We start from the raw sequence: 18,045 nt of genomic DNA on the forward strand, positions 1-18,045 counted from the left end.
CGAGTATACTGGCAAACTCACATGGCCGTTGACTGCTGCATTTTGGTCACATAGAGAGGCCACTTGTGAGGCACTGCTCTGTGGTGAGTCTGTCCATAAGGTGGCCAACAAGGAGGAGCATGTGACCATGCTCCACCCCCCAGTGTCCACCACTGAGCCTGTATATGTCTATGGAGGACACTGGGGGCAGTGTCAGAGAAACTATAAACCTATGGAAGGACGCAAGAAACAGTAAAAAGATATATAATCAGGGCAACATAAACTATTTAATGACAGTAATACGTTATTTTGGGGAACTACAGGTACTTTTTAAAGTAATTTCTCAAATGTATTTTTTAGGGGGGTGATTAAAAAAAAGCTATTTTTTTTTTACTTGCTGGAATTACTGTGGTCTAATCATACCACATTGCCTAAGTGCTGTATGTGCCAAAAATCTGCTTCTGCTCAATTCTCCACCACCCACTGGTACAGAATGTAAAATGCTTGACTTCCGGATTAGACAGCAGGGCACATAGGCACTCTGCCTTCTGTCCACTTCCATTGTATACTCTTCTTATGAATGTATATGCTGGATGTTAATACACACCTGGGCAGGGAGAGTTTTTAGTGATGTCAGGAAGGGGACCAGCCAAAAGCCAACATCGATATAGCCCAAGCCCCTGTGCAGGACCAGACTTAGTGACATATTGTCAATAATTGGCGGCAGGAGCAGTAATGACAGAAAGAACCCAGGCATAGAAGTGTACAACATCCGGCTTAGGTAGTGGAGCAGAAAAAGTGGGAGAAAGTACAGGAAACTGCACTGTATTCACACTGAAATTTTATATATCCTTACAAACATTTTTCATTGCAGGATCATTTTTAATAGCTGGAGTACTCCTTTAGCTACATTCACAACATCAGAATGTGAAAAAAATTGCTGCTCTAAAACAGCCCAATCATTATAGGGTTAAATCAGATTACAATGTGTTTGAAAAAAAAAAAAAGAACAAAGACTCTTATTATCAAGAAAAATAGATCTGCCACATGATAAAAACATTAATAACAGGATTCTTAAAACTCTTTTGATAGCGATTCCAAAGGATTATAGGGAATGTATTTCCAGTTTCCAGTTTAGAAGACAGATGGGACAAGCTAAGCATACCCCTCCCCTAAGTCAGTCCAAATCCAGTACAATTCACAATGGGAATAGCGAGACCCTCAGGTCACAGTCAAAATCTGGAGCACTTTGCTTAAGCTCTCGGAGCTTCATCACTGAGATTTACACAGGAAAAGTTGTATCACTAATACATCCGACAAAACAGAGAAATAAAGTGGCGAACCTCTGCCAAGAGTGACAGGATAAGCTATTTCTGATACAACCCAGATGAAGATATATGGACTTCTAAGCTTCATAAGAACTCCTATGATGGACATTATATTTACTAGATCCATCAAATAGAAAAAAAATATAAGCCATTCTAACAATTCCCAATGAGGTTATTAAAAGCATAAAAATAGCAATCTAATGATATTTTTTTATATTATAGAGATGACTATAATACAAGTGATGTGTTTTAGATTGATGTCATCCACTTCACTCCATAGACATTATAAAGTTATGCTCTTCACACATCATCAAGCAAGATGTTCAGGAATGGACACCAGTGGGACTCCGCCGATGATGTGTGAGTAAGCTGAATAGACAGATTCCACTCCTCCACTTCCTGACCCACATGTCGAATAAAACTATAAATATAACAAACAACCAATGTTACAAAAAGGTTACATTGAGGATGACCTATGTACTTGATTTTTTTTTTCTACCATACACATAGGCATACCTCTAGATATGCCCTAAATGTCTGATATAGGCAGGTCTGGGACCCAAACCTATTTTGAGAATAAGACCAATGGGTTTTAAATAGAATACATAAAACAACGCAAACAGAATAAACATCATTTTCAGGTTTATTATTCTGTTCTGATTTTTTTTTTTTTCTGTATTTCCTTCATAGAGTTAGTGCCCAAAGTGTTATTATCCTTTAAAAAATATTTCACGTGTCACAGAGACACATCCAATAATTATAATGTACTGGTAGAAGCACACAGCTGATTGCTTCTCTCCCTGGCTCACTGTTTTTTAAACCTTTTTGTAGGAGATTGGTTCTATAGAAATACTGTAGTGTCTGTCTCCTTCAGTGAAATGTTGACCAGAGAACTGTACAACGGCCGTGATTTTACGAAAACTTACGTTACCTCTCAGTCTATGGGATCCCGGCCAGAGCGTATACACACAGTATACGCTCCGTCCGGGATCTCTCGCGGCGTTGCAAACAACTGACATGTCAGTTTTCTGCGGCTGCTATTCAGTGAATAGCAGGCACAGAAAACCCTGTCAGTGCACACTATGAAGCGAGCGGCTCCGGCCAAAAAGATCATCTAGCCAAGACTGCAGTATTGGGCGGGATAACCTTTTCAGAGACCAGCCGTTCCGTGCCCCGGCCGGGTCACAGAACGGCTGGTTTCTTACAGCATGTGCAGATAGCCTAATACTATTACAGGGTACTTTGGTGTTTGTTTGTTTTTTTTAATTAACTCGTTTCAGAAAGTTAAACAGATTTGTAAGTTGCTTCTATTTAAAAATCTCAAGTCTTCCAGTACTTATCAGCTGCTGTACATCCTGCAGGAAGTGGTATATTTGTTCCAGTCTGACACAGTGCTCTCTGTTGCCACCTCTGTCTGGGACAGGAGCTGCCCAAAACAGGAGGGGGTATCTTTCCTGACACAGACAGAGGTGGCAGCAGAAAGCACTGTATCAGGCTGGAAAGAATTCATCACTTCCTGCAGGACAAACAGCAGCTGATAAGTACTGGAAGACTTGAGATTTTTAAATAGAAGTACAAACCTGTATAACTTTAAACAAATAAATAACCTATACATTTTCTCCGGAGTCCATAAACGAAAAGAATTCTGGGTGCACTCACCAATATGTAGCAAAAAACGTAGTATCTTTATTCAAATCATGTGTTTAAAATCATGGCTCCTGCAGGCGGAGGACGCCAAACACCCTGCACTGATTTTCTGTGGAGTACCTCTTTAACTAGGAATACTTTTTTGATACTAGATATGAAGATCTCATTACCATGCACTAACAGTAATGGCGAGAAATTCGTCATATCATGAGACCTATTCATTGTATGACCTTGTATGGGTTGCATTTCATTACTGCCAATTCTAAAACATAAACCATAAGAATGAGCAAATGTTTCAAAACACACACAAACTTGTAGAGACAACTCGTAGAGGTCAAAAATGCATTCAAATTCCCACGCCAGATCCTCCAACATCAACATAGTGGTTAATATGTGTGTTATAACACATTGTGAACCGGTGCATCCAAGTGACATGACTCACCGGCCCTCCATTTCCTGCCGGTACTTCCGCTGGCTCGCTCGCCTACTTTTATAAGACCTGGAGTGATGTCGTGCAGTGATTGTCTGGTGAACTGAGCAGATTTCCCCACTGCGTTTTAGGTCAAGTTTGTATAAAATGTTTACAGCAGCAAAAGTAATTGTTCCCATATGTTGCTGCGGAACTGCATAGACTGTCATGTATTTGTATAACAACCTGCGTGGCAACATTATGGAAAAGAAGAAGAAAATCTTTCTATCCACAGCAGCAGAATGACGTCTTCCTTCTTCACACTAGCTATTACCTTTTTTTTAATATTTGGGGAAATCTCAGCTGTCTTTGATGGGTTCATAGCCGGGGCCTGGACCTATGCAATTATATTGAAAGTAAATAATGTGGAACACATTGACAGAGGCCACCATGTGAAGCAGAGAGCATGAGAGTGTTCTCTGCTGTATCCATGGTAAAATACTGCGGGATGGTACTTCTGACTTCTGGAGGAGCCAAGAGACTTGGATTGTTGTGGTCATAAAAAGTCTGGGCATAAAAAATCTATATGTGAATGAGGGTGAGGTAAACAAAAAAAAAGATCCTATACTCACCCTCACCTACCCCGACTATCCCCTCAGTCGCCACCATGATGCTCCCAGTACCCGATACTTTCGGCCACCTTGTTGATGATGACCTTGCTTGTTGATAATAGCCAACCCATCACTACCTAACTAAGAAGGGACAATGCATCATCAGCAACCAGGGAGAGAAGACCAACTGGGAGCTTTGATGTGGTGACTGCATGGAATCAGGGTAGGTGAGTATAGGTTCTTTTTTTTTCCCCCACCTCCATTTAAAAATACATTTTATTTTATGTCCAGATAACCCTATTAAGATTACCTGTTGTATAACAAAACTAATGTATGATTATCTACCTAGATTAATAATTCATTAAAGTTTTCAAAGTCTTTGCTTGCACATTCAGTGTGAACTCTAAGGCCTGGTTCACATGGTCCGTATATACGGACGACGCGGCACAGACCGAATTTCAGAACTCCCAGCATAATCATTTATTAGGATGCAGTGAGCTCTATAATTGTTAAATCTTTGTGCTACTGTACTGACACAGCATCTCAGTACAGGAGCAGGATGATTTTAACAGTTTCGGAGCTCACGGCATCATAATGAATGATTATGCTGACAGTTCCGAAATCCAGTCTGTAGAACGTCGTCCATATATACAGGCCATGCATGGAATGTGTCAATCTGGTCTTAATAAGGATCTGTATCTTTACATGTGGTAGGTATACTGTGGCTTTCCATGCAGAAATCCACAGCTTTTTACAATATCAGCAAAGTGGATGAGATTTTACCAAATACATATACATGTGCTCAGGCTGCTAAACACCCCACATAATCTCCTCAACAGGACCCCCAACTCCTTTGTTGTAAGTGGAGCAGCATGTCGGCACATGTTCCATTGATTCTCTATGGAGCTGCTGAAGAGAACCAAGTGCTGTACTTGACTCTCTTTGGCAGCTCCATGGACAGTGAATGGAAATGCAGCATGCGTGCTAATTTAAAACAAAGAAGTTAGAGCTCTGTTGTGGAGATCGTGAGAGTGTCAGTGGCCAGATCCCTCACATTCTGACATATATCCGCTATCTTGTGGATAGGGCATGAGTTCCTATTCCACCGGACGACTATTGTTCGGATAATCGTTAAATCGTTCGGAATGAAGCGATAATCGTTCGGTGCAATAGTAGTTAATGATTAAACGTTGAACGAGAAATCGTTGATCACTTAATGAGACCTGGGCCTATTTTTATCATTCCTCGTTCGTACATCGTTCACAAGTCGTTCGGTGTAATAAAACATCGTTAGTGGGTGCGTTCAACAGCTTAAGGCTATGTTCACACTACGTATATGTCCGGACGCATATTTTTTGCGGCCGGACATATACGTGTAAAACTCCAGCCGGGATTTACGCAAGTTGCGGCCGGCTACGTACGGTCCGTGAACTTACGCCCGTAAGCTAGGTACGCTTCCCGAGCGGCGTACGTAGCGCTTTGACAGCAGTATTTTTTTTGGAAATCTTCACCTAGCCCCGGACACCCCACAGAACCTTTTGGATCGGCAAATCAAAGTGTCAAAAAGAAGAAATCACCACTCCGTATGGGACCGCATGTTACGCTACGGGCGTAAGTTACAGCATTTCCGTCCTGAAACAATGGTCTGGTTCATTTCTTACGGCGCCGCATATGATCCGGGCGTAAGTTCTTACGTAGTGTGAACTGTGCAGCCGTAAATCGTATACTTTCCATTGTACGCAAACTACGTAAATCTCCGGCCGCTTATTCACGGAGTGCGCTACGGCCAGAAACTTACGTAGTGTGAACCTAGCCTAATAATGCAAATCCTATTGGCTAAACACATTTATTGAAAGGGACCATACTTCCATTGAAAACTTTATCTCGCATTTTCTATTCATTATTCTATTAATTATTCTATTATTTTCTATTCATTAATAAGATAGTTGTTTAATGACGGACACCACTAAATAGCTTAAATATATAAAATATAAATTCTCTTCTTGCAAACAACCCGTGCATGTGGCCGTGCAACTGATGCGGTTCTCCAAACGCAATGTCTTGAGCGCACAGGCGTCCAGCCTAGGGAAAAAAAACATTTAGAGAAGGCCCCAAACACCTCGTACATTGAGACTACCATGCTTTGCACGCTATAAACCTGCCAACCGTTCACTGTCGCGTGGCGCTCGCTGCAGCCTCCACTTCCGGTTGGCGACCACACAGTCGAAAAGGCCTTTTTCTCTTTTTAAAAAAATATGTATGTTGAGCAATGGTATACACTGCGTATGAAAGAAGTCCTGCCGCTCGTGTTCTTTTTTTAAATCCAAATTGATAAAAAAAAAAATTCTAACGAATAATACTAATAAAGAAATCTTGGGAAACTATAACTTATAATAGGATATATTGTGTGCAAACATTTATATTATTCATACGTTGCGTATGAATATAAAAGGAAAAATACGCCCACTGGAAGCAGAAAGAATGAGGAAAAAAAATGACTAGCCCCACCTACTTGAACGATAATCTGTTGTTCATTGTTCCGTGGAATGGCTCTGGAGCGAACGATCAACGAGATCAGGACGAAACAATTAGAATTACAGACCAGCATTCCGTTGGATTCTGTGAACGATCTCAAAAAGCTCGCTAAAGCAGTTGTTTAAGATCGTTTATCGTTAACGATTATCCGACCGATAATCATCCCGTGGAATAGGGCCCTTAGTTTAAGTAGAAATAGCGCTTTTTAACAGATTCAGGTAAGGTCAGTCCAGGTATCTGGATCTTGTGAAGCCAAAACCAATATAACTGCTGCTACGAGAATTATACTAGTTATAAATGGTATATGTTACCTGCTCTTCTGAGTTTTCATGTGGGATGCATGGGGGATTAGAACTTGCATTGATGGCTCCTTCAATGTCTACATGTAATTGTTCTAGCTTCATCATAAGGCATGTCATGGATTGTGTCCATGGTGATCCTGGTTCCTATAAAGACAACGAAACAGAAGTTAATATTAGCTAAGATAAGTAAACCTCCATAACCTTATGCTTAAAACTGCAGCGCACCAGTGCACGGTCCTTACAACAGCTGCTCGGCTCTCGCCACTGGATGGGTAGAATCCAGACAGGTGTATGAGAGCAAACACTATAGTAGTGCACGTCAAAATAAATCTGTGTTAGGCACATGTGATGGATGCTGAATGGACGTGGAACTCCTGAGGAGCAATCCCATAGTATCCCTCCACCACCAAACTGTACAGTTGGTGAAGCAAGTAACATTCCCCAAACCCAGGCTGGTCCAGATCGGATAGAGTTGGTATACATGGCTTACATCATTGTGGCAAAAAAAGTCTGATCATTTATGATTCTTAACCACTTCTCCTTTTTCAGTGCACTTTTCAAAATTTTCAAGGAAAATAAAAAAAAAAAAGTAGAAATAAGGGCAAGCTATGTACCCTCACAGTGTATGCAGCACATCTTACATATACTACAGAAATGTATGACCGCTAGTCGCTTTACACTGTGCAGTGCATCTCAGTAATTGGATTTTACTCATACTCTTAACTATTCCCATCCAGATGTCTCTCCTCACCAGTACATGAAATCTACTTAGACCTCCAGTTGTCATGTGTTTGTCTATGTTTGTAGCTAGGTGCACAGACAATAACGGGGACAACTGAATTACTATATGTGTCATTTATAGTATACTGTATAAAGTATCTTGTTGGGGGCGTGGCCTGACTATGGTGGAGTAAGCAGCACACTGTCTGAGCTCCGGTCCTACCCAGCTTAATCACATACCTCAGCACCTTCATTCTGCCCTCTCATCACCCGAATGACCCGCACCCGCCGACGGAAGCCTCCTGCGACAGAAACATCTAACTCTGGGGCCATGGAGAGGTACTTGAGAAGCGCGGGACCCGTCTCCTCTCAGGGCAGCCATGTTTACTCCCAGCAGCCGGGACTGCTAGAGCCTCCTCCGGACGTGCCGGCCTTACCGGGTACTTCCGATGCCTCCGGCTCTCCCGGTGACCCGAGAGAGTGTACAGCAAGCTCCCCGGGCAGTGACATTGCAGCCTCCCAGACCGCTATGTGGGCCGCCGCGCCTCTGGCGGGTGACAGAGACAGACGGGCGCCATCTTGGGCCCAGGTAACTGCGCCACAAACAGCCGCCATGTCGCAGGTTAGTGGGGGAAGCTGAGAGCCACTAGCCGACACGGAAGACTGGGACTGCAAGGCACATTTGAAAGCCCTACCGACTAAGTCGGAGCTGGACACTTTTTTTATAAAGTTGGAGTCCTCTCATAAGCAGGACATAGCAGCCCTTCATAAAGATCTCCAGACAGTGGGGCAGAGGATAGTGGAAGTAGAAGACGTGCAGGAGCAGACCTTAACTACTTTGGACCTGCACAGAAAAGCTATACAGGCAAACTCTCACCAGATTTCTAAGCTATTAGCTCATGTAGATGATTTGGAAAATCGTCATCGCCGCAACAATCTGCACATAAGGGGCCTCTCTGAGGAGATTGGCCCTAATCAACTGGAGGCTTGGGCCATGGACTTTTTCCTTCATCTCCTCCACAGACCCCCTGATCAGGCTGTTGAGATTGACCGTATACACAGATCTTTGGGCCCGAAACCAACTGACCCTGCACGCCCTAGAGACATAGTGTGTCGCATCCATTTCTTTAAAGATAAAGAGGCCATACTGCAGAAAGTAAGAGAGTCTAAGGACTTATCATTCCGGGGCAATAAACTGTTGGTGCTCCCAGATTTAGCCCGCCGCACTCTACAACTGCGTAAAGCGCTGAGGCCTGTCCTGGATGCCTTACGGGAACGCGATATCCCATACCGCTGGGGGTATCCTTTTCAACTTTTTGCCAAGAAGGATGGCAAATCAGCTTCATTCAGATCTCTCGGCAACCTTCCGAAATTCTTAGGAACTTTCAAACTGCCTTCACTCTCTCCCCAGACTTCAGCAGTCATATTTGTTTTCCATGAACTCCCCAACCAAGGGTGTCGTGTTCTCCATGGCAGATATCCTGGAGGAATTTAGATCTTATTACTCTCAACTCTATAACATAGGTTCCAAGGTGCCTGCTGACTCTGGGGTGGAGGCAGAAACTAAGTCCTACCTATCGGAATTTTCTCCCCCGCGGGTCCCTGCTGATAAGATGGAGGAATTGGAGGCGGACTTTAGCTCTGAGGAGGTGTTGGGGGTCATCAAGAACCTGAAAACCGGTAAGAGCCCGGGTCCTGATGGGTTCACCCCATGATTTTACAAGGTCCTAGGAGACTTGATCACCCCCTTTATGGTACGATCCTTTAATGCTATCTCCGCAGTCAGTTCATTCCCACCTCAGACTTTAAGGGCCCATATAACAGTCATACCAAAACCTGGGAAGGATGCAAAAATATGTGGAAATTTCCGCCCAATATCCCTGATCAATATTGATCTTAAGATTTACGCCAAGATCTTGGCACTCCGCCTCCAGCCATCGATTCTCGGTATGATTCACTTAGAATAGGTGGGTTTTCTTTATCGTTCTCGACCAGGGACAACACCATTAAAACTATGTCCTTGATTTCGAGGGCTCGTCGCTCTGGGAGCCCCCTGTGCCTCCTGACGGTTGATGCTGAGAAAGCTTTTGATAGGGTGCGCTGGGGGTTCCTGGAGGAGACTCTCCGAGCGGTGGGGCTGGGCCATAAAATGGTAGACAGAATCCTAGCCCTATACTCGTGCCCGACGGCCCAGGTACGAATAAATAGCTCTTTATCTAACCCCTTCAGTGTGACTAACGGCATGCGTCAGGGCTGCCCTCATCTCCTTACATATATATCTTGGTTATGGAGTGCCTGGCGAATGCTCTTAGACGAAATGTGGCCAAGGGAGCATAAATTGTCACTATTCGCGGATGACCTCATGATATACATGTCCTCTTCTAGGGTAGGCCTCCCCAACATTATGTCTGAGTTTAGAAGATTTGGTTCTCTTAGTAACTTTAAAGTGAACTTGCAGAAATCAGAGATCCTGAACGTTACCTACTCAGGAGGTGGACCTCTTACGTGCTAGTTTCCCATTCAGTTGGAGATCCGACCACATTAAATATTTAGGCACCTATATCCCAGCTGACCCCTCCCACACATGACCTCAACTTTAGGCCCCTTTTGTCTAACTTAGAGAAGAATCTTCGGAACTGGAGTGCCTTACCTCTGTCATGGTTTGGCAGAATTAATGTGTTAAAGATGGACTCCCTTCCGAAGATTTTGTACTACTTTCAGACCCTTCCCATTTGCCTCCCATGTTCCTTCCTGAAGCGAGTTAGGCGTATGTGTTCAAAATTTGTGTGGGGGTCGTCGAGGGCTCGCTTGCGACACTCAGTCCTTATTAGACGGAAAGATAGTGGTGGTACAGGCATGCCTGACTTCACTTTGTATTATAGAGCGTCCATTGCTGCTTGCGTCCTGGACCTCCTCCACAAACAAACACTCATGCTGCTCAAGGGATCTTTTGGATTCCCAAACAGGTGGACACAAGGAGTCTAGACCTTTCCCCCTTGCTGGGGACCTTGTACTCCTCTTGGAAGGGCTTTGCGGTTGGGGTGGGTCTGGTCTCAGCTCCGGGTCCCCTCACACCTCTCTTAAATAACCCCCACTTCCCGGGGTTAATAAAGTGGATCCGCGCTGTTTCCCCTTTCTGCCACGCACACACCCAGGGTTAGAGATGTAGTCCTGGCCACTGGAATAAGACCGCTTGGAGACATCGAGGGGGACAGCGGCACTAGATCAGGGTCATGGTTGCATTACTTCTAGTTGCGTAGTCAAATAAGCTCCTTGGCGCCAGTGGGGGAGCTATGCTCCGGTTTGACCACTTTTGAGCAGCTATGTATGGCTACTGAGCCTCCAGATCATAGAATATCCTTGTTGTATAGTGTGATGTTGTCAGAGGGGGCAGATAACCAGCTGTTGGGTTTCCAATCGGCCTGGCACAGAGAGATTGGCAAGACGTTCTCGGGGGAGGAGTGGTCGAAAGCCTTTACACTCACTCACAAACTCACTGTATCCGCTAGAATACAAGAACTGAATTACAAAGTGTTAACTTAGTGGTATTGGACGCCTGAACGCCTTCATAGATGGTTTCCCTCCGTACCTGACACATGTTGGAGGTGGGCTCAATGCTCCACATCTGGTGGTCTTGTCCGCCTGTACATTCTTTGTGGCAGGGAGTCCAGGTCTTGTACAACATGGTCACATCTCATAACCTGACTCTGACGCCGGAGATGGCTCTACTCTCCATTTTGCCTGGTTCATTGCCTACGATTAAGAAGGGCCTACTGGGCTTCTTCCTCTTGGCAGCTCGGCAGATCATCCCCAGGTTGTGGCGGACGACCATTCCCCCCTCAAGACTTATGTGGTCCGAGGCCTTTGGTACCTTGATGCGCATGGAGGAGATAAGGGTGGATGAGCATACCTTGAGTAAGAAATTCTCCATGAAATGAAGGATCTGGATAATGTTCCAGTCCTCCCCTGAGATGGCTAGATGGTTAGCTGGTGATAACTCCCCGGGTGTCACGTAGACTTCTGGTCTAGATTCCTCGGACTACCTGAGGGCCAGGTGGGGATGGGCCATCACATCACACCCATTTCTTCTTCTTCTCTCCTACTCCCCCTCCCCCCTCTTCTCTCTTCCCCATTCCTAATTCTCTACAGCTAACACTGGACTCTTTGATAACGCACCAACAGACAGCAATACAGCTCTTTTCCTTTCCTTTTCTTAAACGCCTATGTCCTACCGTCCCAACCCCCACACTTCCCCCTTCCTATGTGTTCAACGTGTGTCGGTGTGCAATTGTCTAACGACCTCGTTAATCGTTATTGTTTTGCATATGCTAATTACTGTTGACCCACCAAGTGCCTATGAGGGCCGCAATTGCTATAGTTACTCTTGGGTTGATGTAGACAGAGGACTCGACCCTCCATATCTCGACAGGCTTAATGCGACGTATTATTATACCAACTCCTGTCTTAATTCTTTTTTGGTTTATGTATCATTCCGCTGGCATTGTACTTGCATAACCAAACGCACTTGCTGGATGCATACCCGTTGTATGTATGTTTATTCTGTAAACTCTTTAATAAAAAATATATTGAACCATAAAGTATCTTGTTGGCAAAAAAAAAAAATCTGGCTGTATCCAATTTCTCCTCCGCACCTGCCTGTCAGTTTCGGAAACTTCTTCGTCTTTAGATCTTTCATCAATCGTAGGTAGTAACATTAAAAAGTCGAAGAGTTTAGGAGCCACAAAGTGGAGATCCTGCAATGTTACAAAGCTGAAGGCGTGAAGGGCAAAGTGCCTAAAAGTCACCAATGCTCTACTGACCTGACCTCATCTGGCATTAAAATCAGCACAAAAACTTTGTGTCGGGGACTTCAAGGCATGGGTCAAGCAGCTGCATGCAAGCCATATATCACCAGGTACAATGTCAGATAGAGTATTGTAAAGCCCGCCACCACTGACCGCTGGAAACGTGTTTTTGGAGTGACAGATCACACTTCTCTGATTTGAAGTGTGATGGACAACTCTGGGTTTGGCAGATGCCATGATACCTGCCTGTCTGACCAACTGTAAAGTTTGGTGGTGAAGGGATAATACTATGGGGCTCTCCCTCAGGAGTTGGTCTATGCTCCTTGGTTCGAGTGAAGGAGAAATCTTAATGCTTCAGCATAACAAGACATTTTGGTTGCTGATTAGAGATGAGCGAACCTCGAGAATGCTTGAGTCGATCCGAACCCGAACTTTCAGCATTTGATTAGCGGTGGCTGCTGCACTTAGATAAATCCCTAAGGCTATGTGGAAATCATGGATATAGTCATTGGCTGTATCCATGTTTTCCAGACAACCTTAGAGCTTTATCCAAGTTCAGCAGCCCCTGCTAATCAAATACCGAACGTTCGGATCGACTAGAACCCGAACCCGGTTCACTCATCTCTATTGCTGATTACAACTTTGTTGGAACATTTTGAGTTTAGTTCCAGTATGACTGCGCTCCAGTGTACAAAGCAAGGTCCATAAAGGCATGGAGGGTGAGACTGGTGTGGGATACTGGAACTTAACTGGCCCAAACACAGCCTGACCTTAACTCCATCCAACACCTTTATGATGAATTAGCCCAGAGACTGCAAGCCAGAAGCACTCATCCAACATCACTATGTGACCTTACAAATGCTCTGCTGGATAAATAATCAACATTTCCCACAGACACTTCCAAACTCTTGTAGAGTGGGAGCTGTTTTAACTGGGGGGGGGGTATACTCTATATTACTGCCTATAAGTGTTGAAAGAGTGTCCCAAAATCGTTTGTAGGTGTTCCTATACTTTAGCCATATAACATAAATTAAATTTTAGAGATGAGCGAACCTCGAGCATGCTTGAGTCCATCCGAACCCGATCATTCGGCATTTGATTAGCGGTGGCTGCTGAAGTTGGATAAAGCTCTAAGGTTGTCTGGAAAACATGGATACAGGCAATGACTATATCCATGTTTTCCACATAGCCTTAGGGCTTTATCCAACTTCAGCAGCCACCGCTAATCAAATGCCGAAAGTTCGGGTTCGGATGGACTCGAGCATGCTCCAGGTTCGCTCATCTCTATTAAATTTGCTACAGACTTGACAAAGTGCTGCGGCGCGAAAATGTTCCAGCTAGACGCTCCCGCACCCTAACCACCCCTTTCCGTGATGTTATGAAAATAAACCCTCACAAGATATCATTATTGGTGAGTGTCTGGATTCTGTTTCTTTTTGACGTATATATTGCATCTCCCTTTCATCTCGGCACCCCTTATATATCACTGCGGTCTTCTCCGAAGGATCTCATAATCACTGTGTGCTCACATTCAGCCTGTGTACGCGGATAGTGCCGGCCTCTGTTTCTCACCTGACCTGTATTCTATATTCTACTGAAGTCTGTTTAGTGTCTGTGTATATTGGAAGTTTGTGAAAAAGAAAGGTCACAAATAGCCATTTTTATGGTAAAAATTAAGCCTGTTATTGCAAAGTATAACTGGTGTCATGTGGGTCTATAGGTGAAAAAAATGCAAGCGCTATGGCCTTTTAAACACAAGGAGGTGAAAATGAAAATTAGCCCAGGAGGGAAAGGGGTTAAAGTTAACCACACATAAAACTTTTTCCTAGAACAGGGCTCTAAGGTCAGAAAAAGGACATACAGTCGGGGAACTCTCATGTCACAGCTGGAACAGCTCCACAGTGTTAGGATCTGACCAAAGAATTCTGTGGGGGGAATTTATCCTAGCATGTAACCCAGTTTCTTGATATATAATAGTCAAAAAAAAGGATTCTAGGCAACAAGCTGTCAACACTACAGGGAGAGAAAAGGGCCAAACTACAAAAGAAAGCAATTTTGCTCATGCTTTTGCATTGTCTATGACCTAATAAAAGGGGATTGAAATACCCCTTAAGGCTATGTTCACACTACGTATGTTTCAGTCAGTATTGTGGTCCTCATATTGCAACCAAAACCAGGAGTGGATTGAAAACACAGAAAGGCTCCGTCCACACAATGTTGAAATTGAGTGGATGGCCGCCATATAACAGTAAAAACTGCCATTATTTCAATATAACAGCCGTTGTTTTAAAATAACAGCAAATATTTGCCATTAAATGACGGCCATCCACTCAATTTCAACATTGTGTGAACAGAGCCTTTCTGTGTTTTCAATCCACTCCTGGTTTTGGTTGCAATATGAGGACCACAATACTGACTGAAATATACGTAGTGTGAACCCAGCCTTAGGGTGCATTTACACGTATAGGATCTGCAGCAGATTTGAGCACAATTTGGATACTGGCCCCCCCGAGCACCGATCCATCCACCCCTGACTGGCCCTCTCCATTGATTATCATTGGGGGGGCTGGCCATCCGGGGCAGATCACTATGCATGGGGGGATTACTTGCCCCTTCTAATGATCATCAATGGAGGGGGCGGCCAGAGATGGCTGGATCGGTGCTCAGAGGGGGCAGTAGCCCCGCTCCTATTGCTCCTAATGGCTTAATAGAGGATTTCGGAATAAACAGCACAGGAGCGGTGCAGAGGATGAAAGTAACAGACACAGGATTTCAGGATAAGTATCACGGGAATGGTGGCAGGGATGAAGGTAACAAAGGATTTCAGGATAAGTATCACGGCAACGGCGCAGAGGATGAAGGTAACAGACATACCTTAGCGCCCCGTGCACACTAGAGAGCTATCAGCAGGTAAAATTAGTCTAACCTGCTGATAGTTCCCCTTTAAAAATCAGACAGTATATCAAAATATAGGCCACTTACAAAAGAGATATTCATTTCCTTTACTAATATGAGATACATTTATCAGGATTCCAAAGCACCTAAGGAGCCCGCAGGCGGTAATATTTGGAAGTAACCCAATTGTCAGAAGAGTAACACTATTCAGCAGAAAACACTACAACACTTGTAAGTCTCTGCGATATGAATGTCTTTAAGTCTCAATGTGATAAGTCCTACGCCTGCCAAAACATCTTGACCCGAAAATTCTGGAATGAAAGAAAATTGAAAAGTAATCTTAGTAAGAAGTGTTTGCAGAATCCTGGGGTCAGAAAGTGAGTTGTTCACTGAAGCCATGAAGAAACGTAATTAGGCTGGTGGTAGCAAGTCACACACACACAAGGGTTATGAGAAACGTCCAAGAGATCACGTCTGTCAGCGAAAACCACCCCGAGCATGAAAGGAACATTGTTTTCATCCAATTCCATTCATGTGTCTACCACTCATGGTTTTTATATACTTTTTTATTTCTATCAGTTCAGTAGAATCCCTGTAAATTATGGGATAAGATAGATGCAGTGCATTAGATACGGCTTAGTAGGTAGGGAATTAGCTCTTGGCTCATTTAACAATCTTGTTCTTAATGGATTTATATACAGAAGATTCACATATAACTATGAGGCCAACGGGGGATTATATAGGACTGGTTTTATATCCAGGGATTCATGTCTATAGAATTGGTTTCTTTTATTTCATTTTTATTTTATATACTTTATAAGGAAGAACATATTGGGTAACATATCACTAAGGCTGCCTATGCATTTATGAACTAACGTGCTTATATAGCTACATATACAGATATTTTTAGATGGTCCGACTAGTCATGTATATAGTCACCACAGATACAGGTAAGCCAGCATTTTCTCTCTGTAGCATTGTGTTATGTAAAGCAGAAAAGCTTCATACCAGCACAGCCTTACATTAAGATACAGGAGAACAAAGAACTTGTAGAAGAGGACAGCATTACCCACTGTCTGTTTTCTCCTCACTTGTTAGCCTAGGCTTTAGTCACTGACCCTTATCAGCTTTATAAACCGCCTCTATGACATGGATCCCTGACAATTTCAGTGTCCTAATACAGATCCTGCTACAAGTAACACCTCAGTTGTAGAATGACTGCATTTTTGTACACTATGCCGTTCACATTACATTGCATTGTAAAGTCTTTGACATGTGTCTATACTGTGTAATAATATTATATGATGGCGCCACCCAGTTGTGGATTTGTATGCTGGTAATAAGAAAGGTCCCCATCACATACATGGCACTAGAGCCTCAACATTATAGAAAGTTTTGGGCCAAGTATACACCCAGTCAAAATGATGGCCATTTATCTTCGACAGCCAACTTTTCGCAGCTGTTATTTTCGAACAATGGCTGTTATATAAACAATGGCCGTTGTTATAAAATAACGTCCATCCAAGAAAAAAATGCGTAATTTTTACTTTGTGAAAACATAGCTTTAGTGTGTGTGGAAGAGGCTTAGTAGCCCAATGTTCCTCTCCCAGGAGAAGAGGAGTTTAAATACAGTCTAGATAAATTCAGTCGAATTAGTCTAGCTACTCTACCCATGGCTGCTTGGGCCTAGTACTACAACTCCTGTAAAGAAATTATAAAGCACATATTAATGTTAAGTCCTGTCTGAGGGCTTATCAAGAGAATTTAAAAGAGAAGGAGGATTACTTAGAGACTGTGAGATGTATGTGCTAGTATGTCAAATGTTATGTAGAAAGGGAGACCAGCCAAAGATAACACTGTCGGTTGCTAGCTTAAGTGCTCAATCGGGGCCGTATTTACCACAAGGCACCCGTGGTCCGGTGCATAGGGCAGCACCTTGCAGGGGGGCAACACCAGGGAGCAGGGGGTAGGAAACAGTTTTTTTTTTTCCTGTGCAGACTTGCAAGTAAATCTGGTGTGTTTTCAAAGGGGGGATGTATGGTAATATTGGTCAGGTCTGGTATGGCGGTGTTATCCAGTCACAGTATGGCTGTATTGTTCAGGTCATGTTTTAAGCAGTTAAAAACCATAAAAAACGCGATTTAGACAATGTAATGTGGCCGAAACCAGGCTCCGATTTCTTCCCCAGTAGTCATGTGCTGTTACCAGGATTATTGGCCATGCGCCTATTGGTTACCGCATGAGGGTCTGGTTTCAGCTGCATGTAGTGACGTACAGTAAATGTGAGAACAGGGCCTAAGGCTATGTTCACACAACGTAAGTTCCGTGGGAATCACGGCCGTTCTCACAACGGCCGTGATTCCCACAGAACTTACATAGTGCTGCCTTCTGAGGGAATCCTGGCTGGAGTGTATACACAGGGTATACACTCCGGCCGGGATCCCTAGCAGGGCCATAAAAAACTGTCAGTTTTCTGCAACCGCTATTTATTGAACAGCGGCCACAGAAAACCCTGTCAGTGCACACTATGGAGCGAACGACTCCTGCCGCTTGCTCCATAGAGTGCTGTGGGGAGTTCTGATGTGGGCGCGCACTGATGCCCCCCATTAGAACTCTACGGCGCTAAAGATCATCTGGCCGGGTCACGGAGCGGCTGGTCTCTTACAGTGTGTGCACGTAGCCTAAGACTGATCAAATATCAATATGATGATCAGAAACTAGAAAATCATGCAGCTAAACCACCATATTTAGTGGCTCTATAAGTTAATGTAATGACAAGAGAAAAACAAAGGCCAGGTATCCATGCACAGACAA

General features: G+C 43.8%; 1 protein-coding gene across 1 annotated transcript in view; it reads right to left on the minus strand.

Moving 5' to 3' along the window:
* Nucleotides 1-18,045, minus strand: part of STARD13 (StAR related lipid transfer domain containing 13) — a 225,193-nt gene that overhangs the window by 176,073 nt on the left and 31,075 nt on the right. Inside the window, exon 2 of the mRNA XM_069969910.1 lies at nucleotides 6,821-6,955. Within this exon, the coding sequence (XP_069826011.1) occupies nucleotides 6,821-6,955 (135 nt within the window). The remainder of the gene's footprint in view (nucleotides 1-6,820; nucleotides 6,956-18,045) is intronic.

Source organism: Dendropsophus ebraccatus, chromosome 5 (genome assembly GCF_027789765.1).
Source record: "Dendropsophus ebraccatus isolate aDenEbr1 chromosome 5, aDenEbr1.pat, whole genome shotgun sequence".
NCBI classification, from domain to species: domain Eukaryota; kingdom Metazoa; phylum Chordata; class Amphibia; order Anura; family Hylidae; genus Dendropsophus; species Dendropsophus ebraccatus.